Source organism: Canis lupus, chromosome 34 (assembly GCF_011100685.1).
Source record: "Canis lupus familiaris isolate Mischka breed German Shepherd chromosome 34, alternate assembly UU_Cfam_GSD_1.0, whole genome shotgun sequence".
NCBI lineage: Eukaryota > Metazoa > Chordata > Mammalia > Carnivora > Canidae > Canis > Canis lupus.
In genome coordinates, this window is record NC_049255.1 from 32645785 (window position 1) to 32662704 (window position 16920).

Genomic DNA, 16920 nt, shown 5'->3' on the forward strand with positions numbered 1-16920 from the left:
TAGAACCAAGTCAACCAGCCAGACAGAAATTGAAGTTTCAGCCTGACCTCATGGCACCAGCCTGACTGCATATCACCATGCTTCAGCAGTACTGGTTAAAACAGATCAAACTGATATTTTGTCCCTCAAGTCACAAAGGGAACAAGAACAGAATTCCCATGAAAACAAATGGAAAAAATAAAATAAATGTGAGACAATGAATGTTTCCTTTCTACCATGCCCCCCCCCACTTCATTTCCCTAATAGGCAGGTATAAATGATAATTTAGTTTCATGGGAGAAATGGTTAAAGGCATGAGTTCTGAAATGAGCCAGCTTTAATTAAAAGCCAAACTCTACGACTTATTAGCCTCTGTGAGCTCAGAAGATTAATTCAAAGTCTGTGCCTCTGTTTTCCCATTTGTTAAATGGGAGTAATGAAAAATTCCTCCCTCATGAGATGAAGAATCATGATTACATGAGATAATCCATGTGGAGACCATAAAATAGGGCCTCAGCCATACAGGAAAAACTCAACAAATGTTAGCTATTGTTATTTGGGCAGGAGTAAATCAGACAATGAAGAGGAAGAGGGTTTATTTTTCTAAAATTTTCTATATTTGATTATTACCTCACAGTCAGTAGCCTCTACCTATTTAAGCATATCAGTAATTGTATCCACATTATGTTTTTACTAAATGTTGAAATTGAAGGAGTTTTAAAGGAGAAAATTTTCCCAGAAATCCTGAAACAGTTTGAGCTGCACAGGGCTGCCATCTTTCCATGTCTCCAGAGTCTTCCACTTGATGGAACTGTCATGGTTAATGGTAAACAGCACAAAAGATGCCTGGAGCTAAGCTCCAGAAATGGAAGTCAGTTCTTTCATGACTGATTAATATTAACAGCCGATGAGATTCAAATAGAAATCAGCCCAAGTTCATACTAAATGTCAAGTAAACACTAAAATAATAAAGAAGCAACATTTCTACCTGACCAAAGATCCAGACAGAAGCACCACAGACATCGGTCATGCAAATGCTGCAGTCTGCAGAGCAGGAGATAATCAGTAAGCGGCCACCTGGCTTACACATCTCTAAGGAACTTATCTGGTCTTCATGAGGTTGGAATGATCGTATCAGAGTCGGGGCCTGCGTGATTTTGCTCTTACTGGAATTAAGACAGTAGTCCTGAATGAAAAGAAATGTCAAAATTCTAAAAAGTCCAAATATTAAATTACTGTGGTGACATAACATTTTTTCTTAAAACATCTGATACAAAAATGAAAAAAGGTACATTGGGAACAATAATCTATTCTCCAATGCAAAAGAGTAGTCCATGATAACAGGGTTTTGACAAATGGTGTTAAGTTTCAAAAAAAAAAAAAAAAACACGTTTCTAACCGATTTGCCTAACATGAGAGGCACAAAGGAAGGAAGAGGGGGAGGAAAAGAATGAAAAGAAGAAAGAGTAAAGTCAGTTATTGGAGAGAGATGAACTTTATCATACGTAGATAGTTGTCTATCATACAATTTTATAATATTATTAGAAAATCAAGCAGGTAATCAGTGACACGAAAATCCCAAACTAATTCAGGATAATGATATTGGATGAAGGGCCAGTACTCCGTTTAAATTAAGTTTACAGTCTCATTTCAAATATGGTATATCCTAATTATTTATGCTCAAACAATGCTGCAGTACCTTACTGACAATACCGCATTCCTAAATTGGGTGATTGACTTGGCACACTCTCTCTCTAGAGTGGGGAAAAGGGTAGAGGGAGAGAGAGAATCTCAAGCAGACCCCACACACACTCAGCATGGAGCCCTACACCAAGCTGGATCTCATGACCATGAGATCATGACATGAGTCAAAATCACAAGTCAGCTGCTCAACTGACTGAGCCACGCAGGTGCCCTTGACTTGATTATATATTAACAGAAGATTTTCATACTGAGAACAATCTATTTTTCCCCCTAAATTATTTAAGAGCTGTCTCTGCCTAGTACATGTAAATGTTTCCTTCAAAATACTCAGACTGACCATGTCTTCTGTTATCCAGGAAAGAGACAAGACCAGATTCATAGTCATCTATAACAAAAGGCAATCAAAAATAACAAAGATAGTATGAGAATACTTTCAATTTACTTCTATATTCCAGATTTTCAATTGTCCATCCAGATCTCCTGTGGCGAGGTATTGGTTTGACTTATCAATAGACATAATAATGGATCCAGCTCCACCATGAGCCAAAAATTCAGCCAGAAGTTGCTTCTTAAAGGTATCCCAGAATCTGACATACCCAGATCCTCCACATGACACCAGGTTAGCTCCTCCTAATGTGTAAGACAACATTTAATTAAGAAAATGTGATGACACACACACACACACAAAAGTTCTTCAGTGGCTTGCCCTGTGGAAAGAATATGGATATTGGAGGGGCAGGTAGCCCTGATATCAACTTCCAGCACTTTAATCCTCTCAAATATAAAATGGAGATAATCCAATGATAACCTTACTGGTTTGTGTTGAGTATTAAATGAGATTGGAAATGCAAGATGTTCCATTATATTGAATTCCCTTTCCTTCATTATTTCAATATAATTGGGTTTTTGAAGTTATATAGAATTAATTTGTTACTCCAAATAAACTTAAAAAACATTAATTTCAATATTATGATAATATTCTAATTGCATGAACCCATCTTTCTTAATCACCCACTGGACACATATACCAAAGAAGTAAAATTCCTCATGTACAGAGCTATGGATGCATATATGTAGTTATAGCAACATAACTAATAATTTCTCTAGGTAGCTCCATGCTTAGGATTTTATTTATGATCTTGTTTTTAATATTTCATCAAGAATTCATGGGATGCCTGGGAGGCTCAGTGGTTGAGCATCTGCCTTTGGCTCAAGGCCTGATCCCGGGATCTGGGATCGAGTCCCGCATCGGGCTCCTTGGGGGAGCCTGCTTCTCCCTCTGCCTAGGTCTATGCCTCTCTCTCTCTGTCTCTCATTAATAAATAAATAAATAAAATCTTTAAAAAAAGAGAATTCTTTGGAAGCCCTTATGGAACACTTTTTTGGTTCATAGGCCTAGAACTAACCTTTTCATTTTCTATTTTTACATGCTTTGTAGAAGCACTCTACCTAAATTATTCTTCTGTGGCAAAGTTCCTATTATTATTTGATAAATCTGTAGATGACTTTCAATTTACTTCACAAATGTACTGCCGATTAACAATCATATCTGTTTAAGGTAGAAATAATAGCATGTAGCCGCTTCGGTGGAAACAATTTGGGAATACTGATAACATTAAGAAGAATTAGTGTTGAGGAAATGAGAGCAATTTCAGGATAATAGTTCATTTTGTGAATATAAGTGAGTTCCAGAAAATAGAAAGTTTTAGACTCTAATCGTTTCAAAGTCTATTCTAAATACTCTACAGGGTTCCTAAAACTCTATAAGGGTATACCTTTATTGATTTTTAATGTTGAAAAGTCTTTTATAAAAATCATGCATATTTTCTATCTGCAAATTGAATGTAGGAAAGTAAGTATGGAAAACATTGCTCAGACGTGTTTATTTTTTTCAAACATATAATACCTCTGTGACTGGATTGCTGATATTAAGAAAAAAATGCTTTTAAAACATAATTGCTTAGGGCAGCCCGGGTGGCCCAGCAGTTTAACGCCGCCTTCAGCCCAGGGCCTGATCCTGGAGACCTGGGATCGAGTCCCATGTCAGGCTCCCTGCATGGAGCCTGCTTCTCCCTCTGCCTGTGTCTCTGCCTCTCTCTCTCTCTGTGTGTCTCTCATGAATAAATTTAAAAATCTTAAAAAAAAACATAATTATTTAGATGGAAGGTAAAACAATATGAATTATTCTCAAAAGCAGATCTTTATTTGAGGAAGATGCGGGCAGTGTCAACACCATGCTAACACAGCCATTGAAAACAAGGTGGAAATCAAGCAAATAGTTATTTCATCTACGTAGTATTAAATGGCTGTGGTAAGGCATCTGATGGCAGCAGTCTTAGCATACATGTTGGCAGAAGCACTGAGCAGGACTCTGACTTATTCTGGAAAATACATAAAAACTGGTAATGATACCCAAAGCATTAAACCCTCAAAAAAATTTTTAGGAAAAAAGCAAGCAGCTCTTTTGACCTGGGATCAGTGGTTATTTCAAATGTTGCTATTGCCCCAATCTCCAAGTTTCTCACTATTTTCTCCTAGCCCACTTTGATCCTAGGTGCCAGTGCAATCTGACTCTACCCTTCTGGCACATGTAGATCTGAGCGTTGGCGCATATATTTGGAGCATATTACTTGCTGTGCCCTCTACCCTGTCAAAACTCCTTATGCCATGGCTGGAACAATCAATTCCAATCGTCACCCACATCCAATTGTTTGCCCGAGTTTTTTGCACTCTGATCTGACCTGTGCAGCACTATATGAGTCATTGATGAGGTCTGGTCCGCTCCTGCTCCTGGACCCTCTCTCCTGAACCGTGGCCTCGTTTGCTGTGGCCTGTGGCCTGCCCTGACCCAGCCCTACTGTTAGCTGCTACACTGAGTTAGGCTCTACGAGACCTACACCTACACAGGAACAGATTAAATGGTCTTCACTGCTCCCTTTCCCAACATTTTACAAATATGCCAATCTGCAGTCAAAATGGGATTGTATATCTTACCTGTCTCTGAGGTGTTTGTTCTTGCTTCAAGGAAGCAGAGCCTCACAACGGCATTATTGCCCTTGGTGTCGGTCTCAAAGGAGTGGGCTCCCAGGGCGGCCTGGTCTGGGCTGGGGCAGGTGGAGAGGCTCCTCCCAGCACTGAAAAGCTTGTGAGGCTCTGTATCTGTGGTGGACACAAAGCTAGATGTCTTAGGGAAGAGAAACATCTGCTTTTCAAGTGACTACTTATGAAACACAACAGGCCCACCTGCATCACGGTCTCTGGTGACCCTCTTAAGTCTCCATTAAGCTTCTAGTCAACGTCCATGGTACCTTCCCCTAGTCACTGCTTCAGCACCAACTTGAAGGATCATTTGATTCCAGTTTTGTTTTGCATTTTACACACACGCTGTGTTTTCCCTTGATATGAATTCACAGGCACTTCATTTTGTTGTGACTGTTAACATCTTAGAAATCCTGACATGCCCAAGACAAATGTGACTCTAATACCATGACATTTTGGCTTATTAATCATTCATATTGATCTCGCAAATAGTGTAATGAACATGAGCTATAATGACTATTTAAATATACTTAAATGATCATTTTTAGCAGTATTATTTGCTCAGGGGTTACCCTGGGGAGGATATTCCTGGTGGAACTTCAATCATTTTGTGACGTCATCTCCTGGCCACACTAATAAAACTGGGGATATTCAGAATCAATGAATAATCTGCACATAGTTACAAAAAATCTATACAGGGGTATCTTCCAAATCTCAAAGCAAGACATCTCTAGCAATGCCTCTCTTGTCTTTTAGAAGTTTGATATTATGCACTTTTTTTCTTATCTGCTTCTCTGTGGTTTTAATCGTAGCCACAATTAGATTTGCTGTAAGAGCAAGAGGTCACTCTCCTACGGGCCAATGTGAAGGGGAAGAAGAATTCCACCCAATTCACAGAGGGTTCAAATGAACCCTTATGGTTAGCTCTTCCTACAGAAAGCAGGCCAAGAGCTTTGTGCCTGGGCAAGTAAGCCCTAAATCTCTAAGGGTTTACTCGTAACAAATTACTCCTTCAACTTTCACATAAAAAAAAAACTGTGTTGGATGACCTGTCCTTTCCTACGGCCCAGTTCAGCCCTGTGTGTCTATCCAATTGGGACAACAGAACCTCACTGGGCCACGGGAAGAATGACATCTTCATTACCTAAATAAATAATCCTAAGGAAAAAATCTTCAGTATCCCAGGAAACTGAAATAAAATGTGAAAGGCGACTGTCAAGACATTTTGCTTAAGTATAAAATATTCATATGCTCTGCTAAACTCCCATAAAATACAATATACTCCCATCTCATGCTCTTCACAGGTTTCTAAAGCAAGAAATAATTTAAGATTTCCAGGTGGCATAATATTTAACGCGAGCTCCAGACTGCGCCTGGGCAGCCTATCAAGTGAACAGGAGCTCCTACTTTCCTACCAAGGGGTACCAGAGTTCACCCCAAAGGCAACTTGGTGAGGCTTCTTGGCAAAAACTAAAGTAGATGGAAATGAGAGGCCTGCTCCCTGCTGTCAGTAATTCAGAAAAGCTGATGTGGCATAAAGACAAGAAACAGCACGCCATGGAGAACTTGCTAAGCCAAGTACATCTCAAGGTTCTCTTTAGTCACTTTGACAAGACAACGGTCTCACTAATCCCCGGTGCCTATAGCCAATCACCTATAATTGAGGAGCAAGCTGCATCAGGTACATGCATAAACAACGAAGCCTATGTGGTCTGACTCCATGCCTTTCGAGTTTCAAACTTGCACTCACCTGATTTTGATTTTAGCCGCCTCTGGTAATGGGGGTGAAGGACGCAGTGAGCATTTTCTGTGCTGTTGTTCCACAGAACAATTTCTCCATCATAACTCCCTGTGTGAGGCAGCATGGGGAAGAGAGATTGCCAGGAAGTTGGAAAACATAAGCCACAGAAACGAGCAGAAGTCACTATCAGCAACACCTCACACGCAATCTGACACACAGAAAGTACTCTCTGCATTTTTGGAAACATGAATGAACGATAACTAGTATTTTTATTAAGCTTGAGGACTCACAATCCTCAGAGGGTAACCTGTGTATTCAACGTGATAGAAATTACTGGCCTTTTTATGTAATAGTAATAAGGTATTCAGGGTAAGGGCTTCGTAATTAAACTTGAGTTTGATTCCCAGGTCTGCCACCTACTGGCTGTGTAAGTGTGGGCAAGTGATTTAACTACCCGATGCCACAATTTTCTTCATCTATAAAACTGGATTAAAACTGTATTTATTTCATAGTGTTGTTGTGAAGAATGAAAAGTACTTAGAATAGTGCCTAGCATATTATAAGAGCTGAAAATGTTCTTAATCATTAATAACTATCATATAAGTTTATATAATATATAAATCAAATCCCTCTAGGTTTCTGTTTCCCACATCTATTCATGTGTGTGTGTGTGTGTGTTTGTGTTCTTTTCATTCCCTCCCTCCAAGATTCTTTATTGAACAACGCTTTCTCCAATCCTAAAACTTTCCCTATAGAAATTCCTTCCCTACCTCTCATCACAGAGAATATAGAGAAGCCCAAATAGTGAGACTCAGTCTGACCAAGCCTGTCCTGGGGAGGAGCAGTGCGTGCCCAGACCGGTGCTCTCAGCAGCGAGGCGAGGAGACCTCTTTATTGAGGAGAGTGTCAAGGTTGAGTGAAGAGCAGATGGGAAGAGCTGAGTTTGAGTGGGATGTATAGATGGTAACTTTCTTGGCATTTGGAGAAAGAAGAGTAATATATACTAAACTCCTTATTGTTCTGGAAAAAGCAACCCGTATAAACCAAAAATGGGCCAAGGATGATGGATTTGCATGGATTGGCTGTACGTGGGAGTATCCATCTTCTCCTATGATTCTTGAAATGCTTAAGTTGTAAAGTGCTTAACCAAACCTTTTCACAAAGGACTGGTGGGATGAGAATCAATGAAGAAATCATCTATCCAGCAGTCACAAAGGTATCTTATGACACTTTTGCAATAACAAAGATGCAGCCTTATAGTTTATTTGTCTCCAGCACATTTCAGTATGTGATACTCGCTGCAGGGGTGGACTTTTACCAGCTATAAAGCAAATTCAACTCCAGAGTTGGCCCTACTGGAAAGTAACCAGGTAAGTCCTGAAGACAGTGGAAATGTTAAGTGCACGCAGAGCAGTAAACCTTATCTTGTAACACCTCATAGATATCCTGGATCTTTTCCTATAAGTTTTCATCCCTCCCAATTGATGACACTTTGGGTTCAATTTAAAAAAAAAAAAAAGAAAAGAAAAGAACTTAGGCTGTCAAAATATGGATTCTACAATTTCATAGTGTAATTTATCTTTATAAATTGTTTGCTTTGGCCAGAAATGATACAACAAACTTCTGATCCTCTTTTATATGTCACATCAAAGCATGCCTGTGCATCGTTTTAGGGGCTTGGATTTCTAGACATCTGGGGAGGCCAGGATTTAACCAAAATTACTTAGACTAAATTGTGCCAAAGGCTTAGTATGTGCCCATTATGAAACATCTGAGTGCCACAGAAGTATGATTTGTTCCTGTCATCCCTAATGCTGTTTCTGGGAAAAGGACAATAAAAATAAAAGCTAACATTTACCGACAAGCTTACTGTGTGTCAAGCACTGTATTAAGCCCTTACACAGATTATCTTACTCAATTTCCACCATAAAGCAAGATATTGATATATTATTATTTGCCAGAGAAAGCTGTGATGTACAGTTTAAATATTTTGTTTAATATGATGCATTGGGGGACCCCTGGGTGGCTCAGCAGTTGAGCATCTGCCTTTGGCTCAGGGTATGATCCCAGGGTCTGGAGATCGAGTCCCACATCAGGTTCCCTGCAAGGAGCCTGCTTCTCTCTCTGCCTATGTCCCTGCCTCCTCTCTCTCTGTGTGTGTATTTCTCATGAATAAATAAATAAAACCTTAAAAAAATATATGATGCCCTGGAAAGTGGTGGTGCCAGGATCTGAAGCCAGGTAGCCTTGCTCAAGAGCTGACAGTCCTAACCACTAGCGTGTTACCCTGGAAGTAAGGACGGAGAGTATCTATCAGTGCAAAGGCTAACTCCCCAAGAGACCTATTTATTTTGCAGTTCAGAAAAGGCTTTTTAAGCGTGACTAAGCCAAAATAAACCAAAAATTCACCACTGGTTGTCCAATGAAGGTTCAACTAACCTGTAACAAGAGTTTGTGGAGGTAAAAACGCAGCACACAAGATATCATCACGGTGCTGTATTTCCCCTTTCCATTTTTCAGGCTGGATGAAGAATTGATTGAAGTTTTGTAGTCGAAACACAGTAATAGCCCTAGAAAAAGGAAATAGGATTTAGCTGTGGATCCAAACGTGATATAGATCTTGCGTGGTCAGCATCCACTTGTCATCCATAATCCCGAACCTCCCACATTAATTTTTTTTTATTATTACCTCTTTGAATGCTCTGGTACATTATGAATATTTAATATTAGAAAGTTAATTATCCTTTCACAGCCATTAACAGCAAACATATATGCATTTATCAGATTAATTATCCATTACCAAGACTCTAAAGCAAAGATTGCCCATATAGGTACCATAGAACCACGAAGAGTTTTTTGATAGTAACAATAAAAAAGGAGATGAGTCTGTGGAGAAATAATACTCAGTAGTTTAAACAAAATTAGTAAAGTTTCTTTTCATTAGAGATTCCAGAACAGTTCACATGTTAACATTTCCCGTGGCGTTTTCCAGACTTACCTGATCACAGAGTCCTACATCACATAGCATCTTGAAGAGCTATCATTTTGTGAAAGTCTTGGAAAATGCCACTCCAAAGGAATAAAACTCTGGACAGATACATTTTGAACAGAAATAATAGTTTTAAAAAGGCCAGTATCTTGGGGCACTTCTGTGAATTTGACAGGCCAGGATGGGCAGAAAATGTAATGCCTGGTGCCTGGTAGGGAAGGGAGAAGCATGAACATTAAATTGGGGGGCATCAGTACCACCTTGTTTTCACTTGATGATTTCAGTTCTGACTACCAGACTATACGAAGTCTCTCTTTCCTTCCAGAGGCATATACATCTCAAATGAGCATTTGTAACCACAGGCTTGGGGTCTTCATGCTCACTCTCTCTTCACCTACCCGAAATTTTGCTTCTATTCCCACCACTCCAAAGGTCTCCAAATTGCTCTGTCACTGTAAGACCTCACTCTCTGAAGGATGTGGCTTTCTCCTCCTGAAAATTCTCTCCTTTCTAGTACATCCTGCTTCTCTTCCTGCCTCCCTGATCTTTCATTCCTTATTCTCTATTTTCTTCTCCCTTTTTTCTCCCCTTCTTTCATTATAGACCTTCTTATAGTCATTCCCCGATTCCCCTCTCTCTGCTCAAGTGGGCTCATTCAGGGATTCTGTACACCACCACAAGTTCCAATCTTACTTCTATAAAAATGGCTCTTAAATATATCTACATTCATAACCTTTCCCAGTGTTGAGGAGTTCCCACTTGCCAGGTGACAATTCCATATAATATCCATATATCAACAAATTCAACGTTTTCATCTTCCCTCCACACCAGGTCCTAAATTGGTCCTGGTGTCCAAATTCCCTGTTTGTATCAAGAGACCAGCATTCCAGCTTCCTGTGTGTTTCTCTTGTCACATCAAATCCTTAGACTCCATCTCTGTGATATGTTTCCATATCCCTTCCTTTCTTTTTAAACAGCCAGTGTAAGCTTCCTAGTTAGTTCAGTGTTTTCAGAAGTTTGAGTGAGGGTCATGTTTGAACTGGACCATGATAGATGAGTAGGATTTAGAAGAGGAAGGCATTCTAGGCAGAGGGAATACCCAGGTCAAATATGAGGCTAATGCCTCATTAAAAAACATTTCAGGAACGCCTGGGTGCCTCAGCAGTTGAGCATCTGCCTTTGGACCAGGGCATGATCCTGGAGCCCCGGGATGGAGTCCCGCATTGGGCTCCCTGCAGGGAGCCTGCTTCTCCCTCTGCCTGTGTCTCTGCCTCTCTCTGTGTGTCTCTCATGAATAAATAAATAAAATCTTAAAAAAAAAAACATTTCATAGTTTTCAATCCTCTACATGGCAAATTTTAATGTGTGGGCATGTTATTCGAGATCCAATATTATTGGGGTCCAATCTACTTTTTTAGAAATAGTTCTATTGTTCTACCCTTGATATTCAAAGCATAATATGAATGCTCAGCTAAATATTTGATGAAGCCACAGGAAGCCATAGGGTACATACGGTTCACCTTTTCTTTTCTTTCTTTTCTTTTTTTTTTTTGTACTTGACAGGTGAACTAATTTTGTTCTCACAGAATTGGTCATTATATTTACATTCTGAATGAGAAGTCTGATCCTCTTAACAGATGACACAGTGACTCAGGATATCAGATGGGAGGTGCGGAATGGAACTAGTAAACTCCTTCAATGTCAAAAGAATAATATATATATATATATATATATATATATATATATATATATATATATATATAATGGAATATTACTCAGTCATAAAAAAGAATGAAATCTTGTCATTTACAACAACATGGATGGATCTGAAGGGTATAATGCTAAGTGAAATAAGTCAGTCAGAGAAAAATAAATGCCATATGATTTCACTCATATGAGGAAGTTAAGAAGCAAAATAAACGAATAATGAAAAAAGACACAAATCCCAAATAGGCTCTTAAACATAGAGAACAAACCAGTGGTTGCTAAAAGGGAGATGGGTGGAGGGATGGGAAAAATAGGTAAAAGGGATTATGAGTATATTTATCGTGATGAGCACTGAGTAATATTTAATATACTTGAATAAATAAAATTTGGGGTGGGGAGCACTATTACTTACTTGGAGTTTTCCATCAGAATAAAATTTGATTTAAATTTAAGATTAAAAAATAATTTTAAAAAAATAATTAATTAATTAAAAAAATAAAATTTAAAAGACTCTCCCTCAAGTCTCCCATCCCTCACCCTATACATTTGGTTTATATTTACTTGTCTATTTATTTACTGTCTTCTCTGCCAAAAATAAGCTCTAGGAGAGCAATAACTTTGTTTATTTCCTTTCTATATTAGCAGTGCTTGGAATAGTACCTGCACATAATAGGCATTTAATAAATATTTGTGGAATTGTATGAATTATTCTTTCTTTTAAAAATCAATAATTGAATACTAATATTCTTTAGATAACATTAATATGAGGCTTAGCAAGATAAGATACTATAAATAAAGTACCTTGCAGTTCTGAAGTTGCCATGAATCTCATAAGAGCTTTACATATATTTTTTTTATTTTTTTACCAAATCGTAGGTTTGATTGAAGAGATTACCCTTTGGAGATGGAGAGAGTGGGGTGGGAATGAGAGAGAAGTCAATCCCATATAACTTCTATTATCTCTCAGTCAAAATTCAATGTCAAATGTCTTTTTGCCAAGATACTCATACTAACTAGATATATTTAGGTAATATGAGCCAGAGGCACAAAATGCATTTCATGAGATGGTATAAAAACCATCCCTTCTGATATTTGACCTTGTGTGTCAAAATCTTGAGAAACTAATTAGCTGCCACCTTTCCCTTAAAACCTAACCTGAAACTTTCAATTGAAATGACAGTTATCCTTAAAATACCTTAAGAATCCACACTGCATTTCTCACTTGGTCCATTTCAAAGATAGCTTTTTTTTTAGTTTGTACGTTTGCCAAGAGTTAAATTGAAGTGCAGAATGAGCCAATTTTAAGGCATTTTAGGAGTCTGAGGGATTTGTTCTTTTGACATTGAAGGAGTTTACTAGTTCCATTCCACACCTCCCATCTGAGATCCTGAATCACTGTCATCTGTGAAGATGATCAGATCTCTCGTTCAGAATGTAAATATAATGACCAATTCTGTGAGAACAAAATTAGTTCACCTGTCAAGCACAAAAAAAAAAAAAAAAAAAAAAAAAAAAGCTTAAAAAAAAACAACTTCTTTTAGGATGAAAGCTGGGAAAATAACATTTACCAAAGCTTATCATGTAGTAATTGTCATGGAGAGAACAAAAGAACACAATCAACTATTTGCTCCCAGAGAGCCTAATTGCTTGTGTGCTGTTAGTCCAATTATCATAAGAATCTATCCTTGTTCAGTCCATTGCTTTTTATCCTTAAAAGAGGTATCTCAAAGACAGAGAATGAGTTCAACAGAAATCAGTTCATTTGTATTCTTTTTCCTAAAATTAGAATCAAATTTTGGACACAAAAGCCATCACAGAATTAGGTCTGAGGGTTATTTGTAAATTTCCAACATACCTGTTCCCCTTCTGACTTCCAACATGATTATTCAGAAAATTACACTTTGGAAATGTTCATTCTGGTTCTCATGCTAATAATAGAAACCAGTTGAGTCACGTAGAATTATAGTACCATAGTAAAGCAATTATTAAGAATTTAATATCTTGTAATAGATAAGTTTTATTGTTGAGGAACTTCAAATCCCTAATCTAATTTCACTTAAAAATACTTTTAGAAATCAAGTTATATCAACAGCTATTTACTGAGCACCTACTTTTACGGAGCTTTGTGAAAGATGCAATCAATAAGAGTTTCAGAATTACTTGAACTTATACAAAAGATTCTCTTTTATATATTTGTATAAGTCTAGCTATTTTACAGAGATCAAACCTTCATAAATAGATATTTCTCTTTTAACAGGAAGAAAAGAAATACAGTGGGAGAAACTAAAAGCCTGAGTCTATTTTTTTTTTCTGAGTCTATTTTTATAAAGTATAGAATCATAGAATTTTAGGGAAGGATAAAATTTTAAACTATTATGATTATTTATTTGATTTTTACCAAACCTATACATATTATGTACAGATGCAAAGTTAATTATTCATTTTATCAGTGTAAATAAGACCAGGTATTTAACCAAGCATTACTTAACTGGCTCTATGTCAATTCACAGTTTTGTCTCTAAATATATTTTGCTTAAAATGTTAAGAAACATGTTTTTAGAAGTTCTGATTTCGGGGCTTCTTCTTTTTGGGGGGAGGCTTCTTCTTTTTAATGGATTTAACATATTCTCTAGATATTAATAAATGTTGGTTTTCTAGATAACCAATATGGGCTCTTCAATCCAGGTTTTCCTTAGGACCATTTCACAGTGGCATTTATCATTTAGTCTGCCTCATGTAAATTGACTCCCCAATTAGAATACGATGCCCTTGACAGTAAGAATCATACTTCTTCACATTCAGTCCATCACAGTTCCTAACTCAGGGCTTGCTACCTAGGTGCAGTTTAAAAATATTTGTGGGAAGAAAAAGGGAAAAATAATAGTAAGCTAAAACTTTGATATGTTAATTTGATAAAAACAGGTTTTAAAAAAACTTTATTTAAATTCAATTTAGTTAACATAGAGTATATTATTAGTTTCAGGAGTAGAATTTGATGATTCATCACTTGCCTGTAACATCCAGTGCTCGTTCATAAAACATAGTCCTTATGTATTTCTTCAAACACACAAAACTGATTGACCAGCTTTGATTGACATAACCAACCTATTCAAACAGATTACTTGTTTAAAAGAATATAGTTGCTCTCCCATGACTTAATGACTCTATTTGTAACTCAGAAATGTTGGAAGGAGCATGAGCTTTGCCATGGAATTTCAATTTGGCTGCCCACTAGCTTTATAATGTCAATAAGCCTATCCATTTTCTCAAAATGCATCTTCTCCCTTGTGAAAGAAGACTGGTAATATTTAAGATTCCTGGTTTATTGTGAAGAGAGAATAGATTTGAATAACTATCCTGCTTGCTTCTTACTCTTAGTGTGACCATGAGTGATTAATCTCTCTAATTCTCAGATTCCCTATTTAATGAACATTGATTAAGGCATCCAACAAATATCATTGAGCATCTACTAAGAATGAGACACTATACACACACACACACACACACACACACACTTACACTTACTTGTTAAATGTTATAATCTAGTGTTAAATAAAATACAGGAAGCTAGATGGCGATTTCTAGAGAAGGGAAGAAAATAAAGGCAAAGGGGTATGAAACAGTATGGTTTACATGGGAATGCTCTGACAGCAGGTTCCTACATTTAAGCTTGGAAAGTACACAAGTGGGTACCGGCTGGCTCAGTCAGAAGAGCATGCGACTCTAGATTGTGGGGTTGTGGATTTGAGCCCCACACTGGGTGAAGAGATTATTAGAATGTACCCAAGAATGGGTGAGAATGATACTAAGAATAGGACCAGGCCAGAGAGAGCTTCAAATTATTTTGTAGACACCCTGAAAGGTGTTAAACAAAGGAAGTGACATAGATACAATGCATTCTAGAAAGAAATTATTATAGCAAAAATGTGCAGAATCTATTCAAGAAGTAAAAAGGAGACATTGCCAGAGAAAAGGATAAATTAGAAGGCTGTGACATTGATCCAGGTAGAAATGATGCCCTAAATGATATAGTTGTAGTAGTAATAAGAATAGGTTTGAGAAATATTTAGCATATAAAATAGGTAACACTAATTGGTTGTGAAGTTGAGTGAGAACGAAGAACCAAGGCGGATATTCAGGTCTCTGGCTGCTAACCCAAGCTCTGAAGCTAAGAGGGAAAAAGTGGGTTTTGAGGAGGGAACAAATAATAAATTCAGCTTAGAATATGTTGAATTTGAGATTGCAGGCAGACGTGTCCAGAAAGCAAATGGATAAGTGAGCTTAGAGAGATAAGGGCTGATGATAAAGCTTGAGATATCTACAAAATATTGCCTACCTTTCAAATGAAGCTAAGGATTAAGTTAGATAATGTATGCAAAGGGTCTAATGCTACAAATCACAATAAATAAAATAAATCAGATGCATATTTAGGTACTTCACTCAATAAATGTAATATCTATCTTATCCTGGGCAAAATTACCAAACCAATCTCTTTATTTAGATAGAGCCTGAAGTTCAAGCTACGGCTTAACTCATACAGCCTCCCTCTAGATTTTAAAAAAAGCCCAATAAGCTGTCAATCTCTCAGTTATTTTTTCTTTAATCACTAAACTCTTGAGAATTTGGCTTAATGGACCATCCTTCTCCAACTATAACCAAACAGTGGACCTGTCCATTTTCTACTCTGTTGAATGCCTCCTAATGTAAAGGACCTTACAAAATTCTGATAAAATCTGTCCTAACATAAGACCTTTGACTTAGGAAATATAATTTTACTAAAGATTTTATTTACTTATTTGAGAAAGAGAGAGAAAGCCCAAGTGGGGGAGGGGCAGCGGAAGAGGCACAAGAAGACTCCCCGCTGAGTTCAGAGCCTGCTGCTGCCCTGGGCCTCCATCCCAGGACTCTGCTATCATGATCCTCATGAGCCAAAGTTAGAGACATCCAGCTGAGCCACTCACACACCCCGAAAATATAATTTTTAAATCTACCAATATAAAAGTGAAACAATACAATTGATAATGCACTCCTTCAACATTCCATTCCAACTAAGGGATCCAATTCCTGACAACCTTGTGGAAGATAGAAAAGATATGGAAGGATGGAAGGAGTGGCAACTGTCCCCTCTTTCATTTCAGTCTTCCCAAATCTCCCTCTCCAAGATCACTGAAAGTCACCACCCATCGAGAGAGAGCAAAACATCAGGTGTTCCCTTCCTCCCTTCCTTTTAGTCCCTCCCTCCCTTCCTTCTGCTCTATGACTAACGTGGTGCTTGAACTCAGGACCCAGAGGTCAAGTTGCATGCTCTATGGACTGAGCCCGCCAGGCACGCCAGGTCCTTTAAACCACTTCTAAAGGACTCTACTCATTTAATCTTTTAAAATTGACTTGCCTAAGCCAATCAAAAAAAAAGCCTTACCTTTGATGGTAATTTCTAACTATGGATATCTTAAAAATATAATTAAGAGAATAGTATCTCCAAAGTTTTGACATATGCTGATAAATTCTTAAAATTCTTTTTCGTTACGTTCAAAACTTAAGTTGGATCAGCCATATACTTCACCTCTACCACGCCATAATATTTGAGAATTAAACTGATTTATTGCCACAGCCCAATTATAGAAATAATTAGGCCACTGTCTCTGGAGATTGAAGTCCTTAATGGATCATGACTCTTCTCAGGATGTGAAGAAGCCTTGTCTTTCAAAGGTGAGGATTATTGAATTAGTTCTTAATATCAAGTAGAATAATCCAGATTCTA

General features: G+C 37.7%; 1 protein-coding gene across 1 annotated transcript in view; it reads right to left on the minus strand.

Moving 5' to 3' along the window:
- Positions 1 to 16920, minus strand: part of WDR49 (WD repeat domain 49) — a 133611-nt gene that overhangs the window by 32758 nt on the left and 83933 nt on the right. The window contains exons 10-14 of the mRNA XM_038583280.1: positions 8903 to 9033; positions 6473 to 6571; positions 4678 to 4842; positions 2126 to 2313; positions 968 to 1165 (exon numbers count right to left, since the gene is read on the minus strand). Coding sequence (XP_038439208.1) covers positions 968 to 1165; positions 2126 to 2313; positions 4678 to 4842; positions 6473 to 6571; positions 8903 to 9033 — 781 coding nt within the window. The remainder of the gene's footprint in view (positions 1 to 967; positions 1166 to 2125; positions 2314 to 4677; positions 4843 to 6472; positions 6572 to 8902; positions 9034 to 16920) is intronic.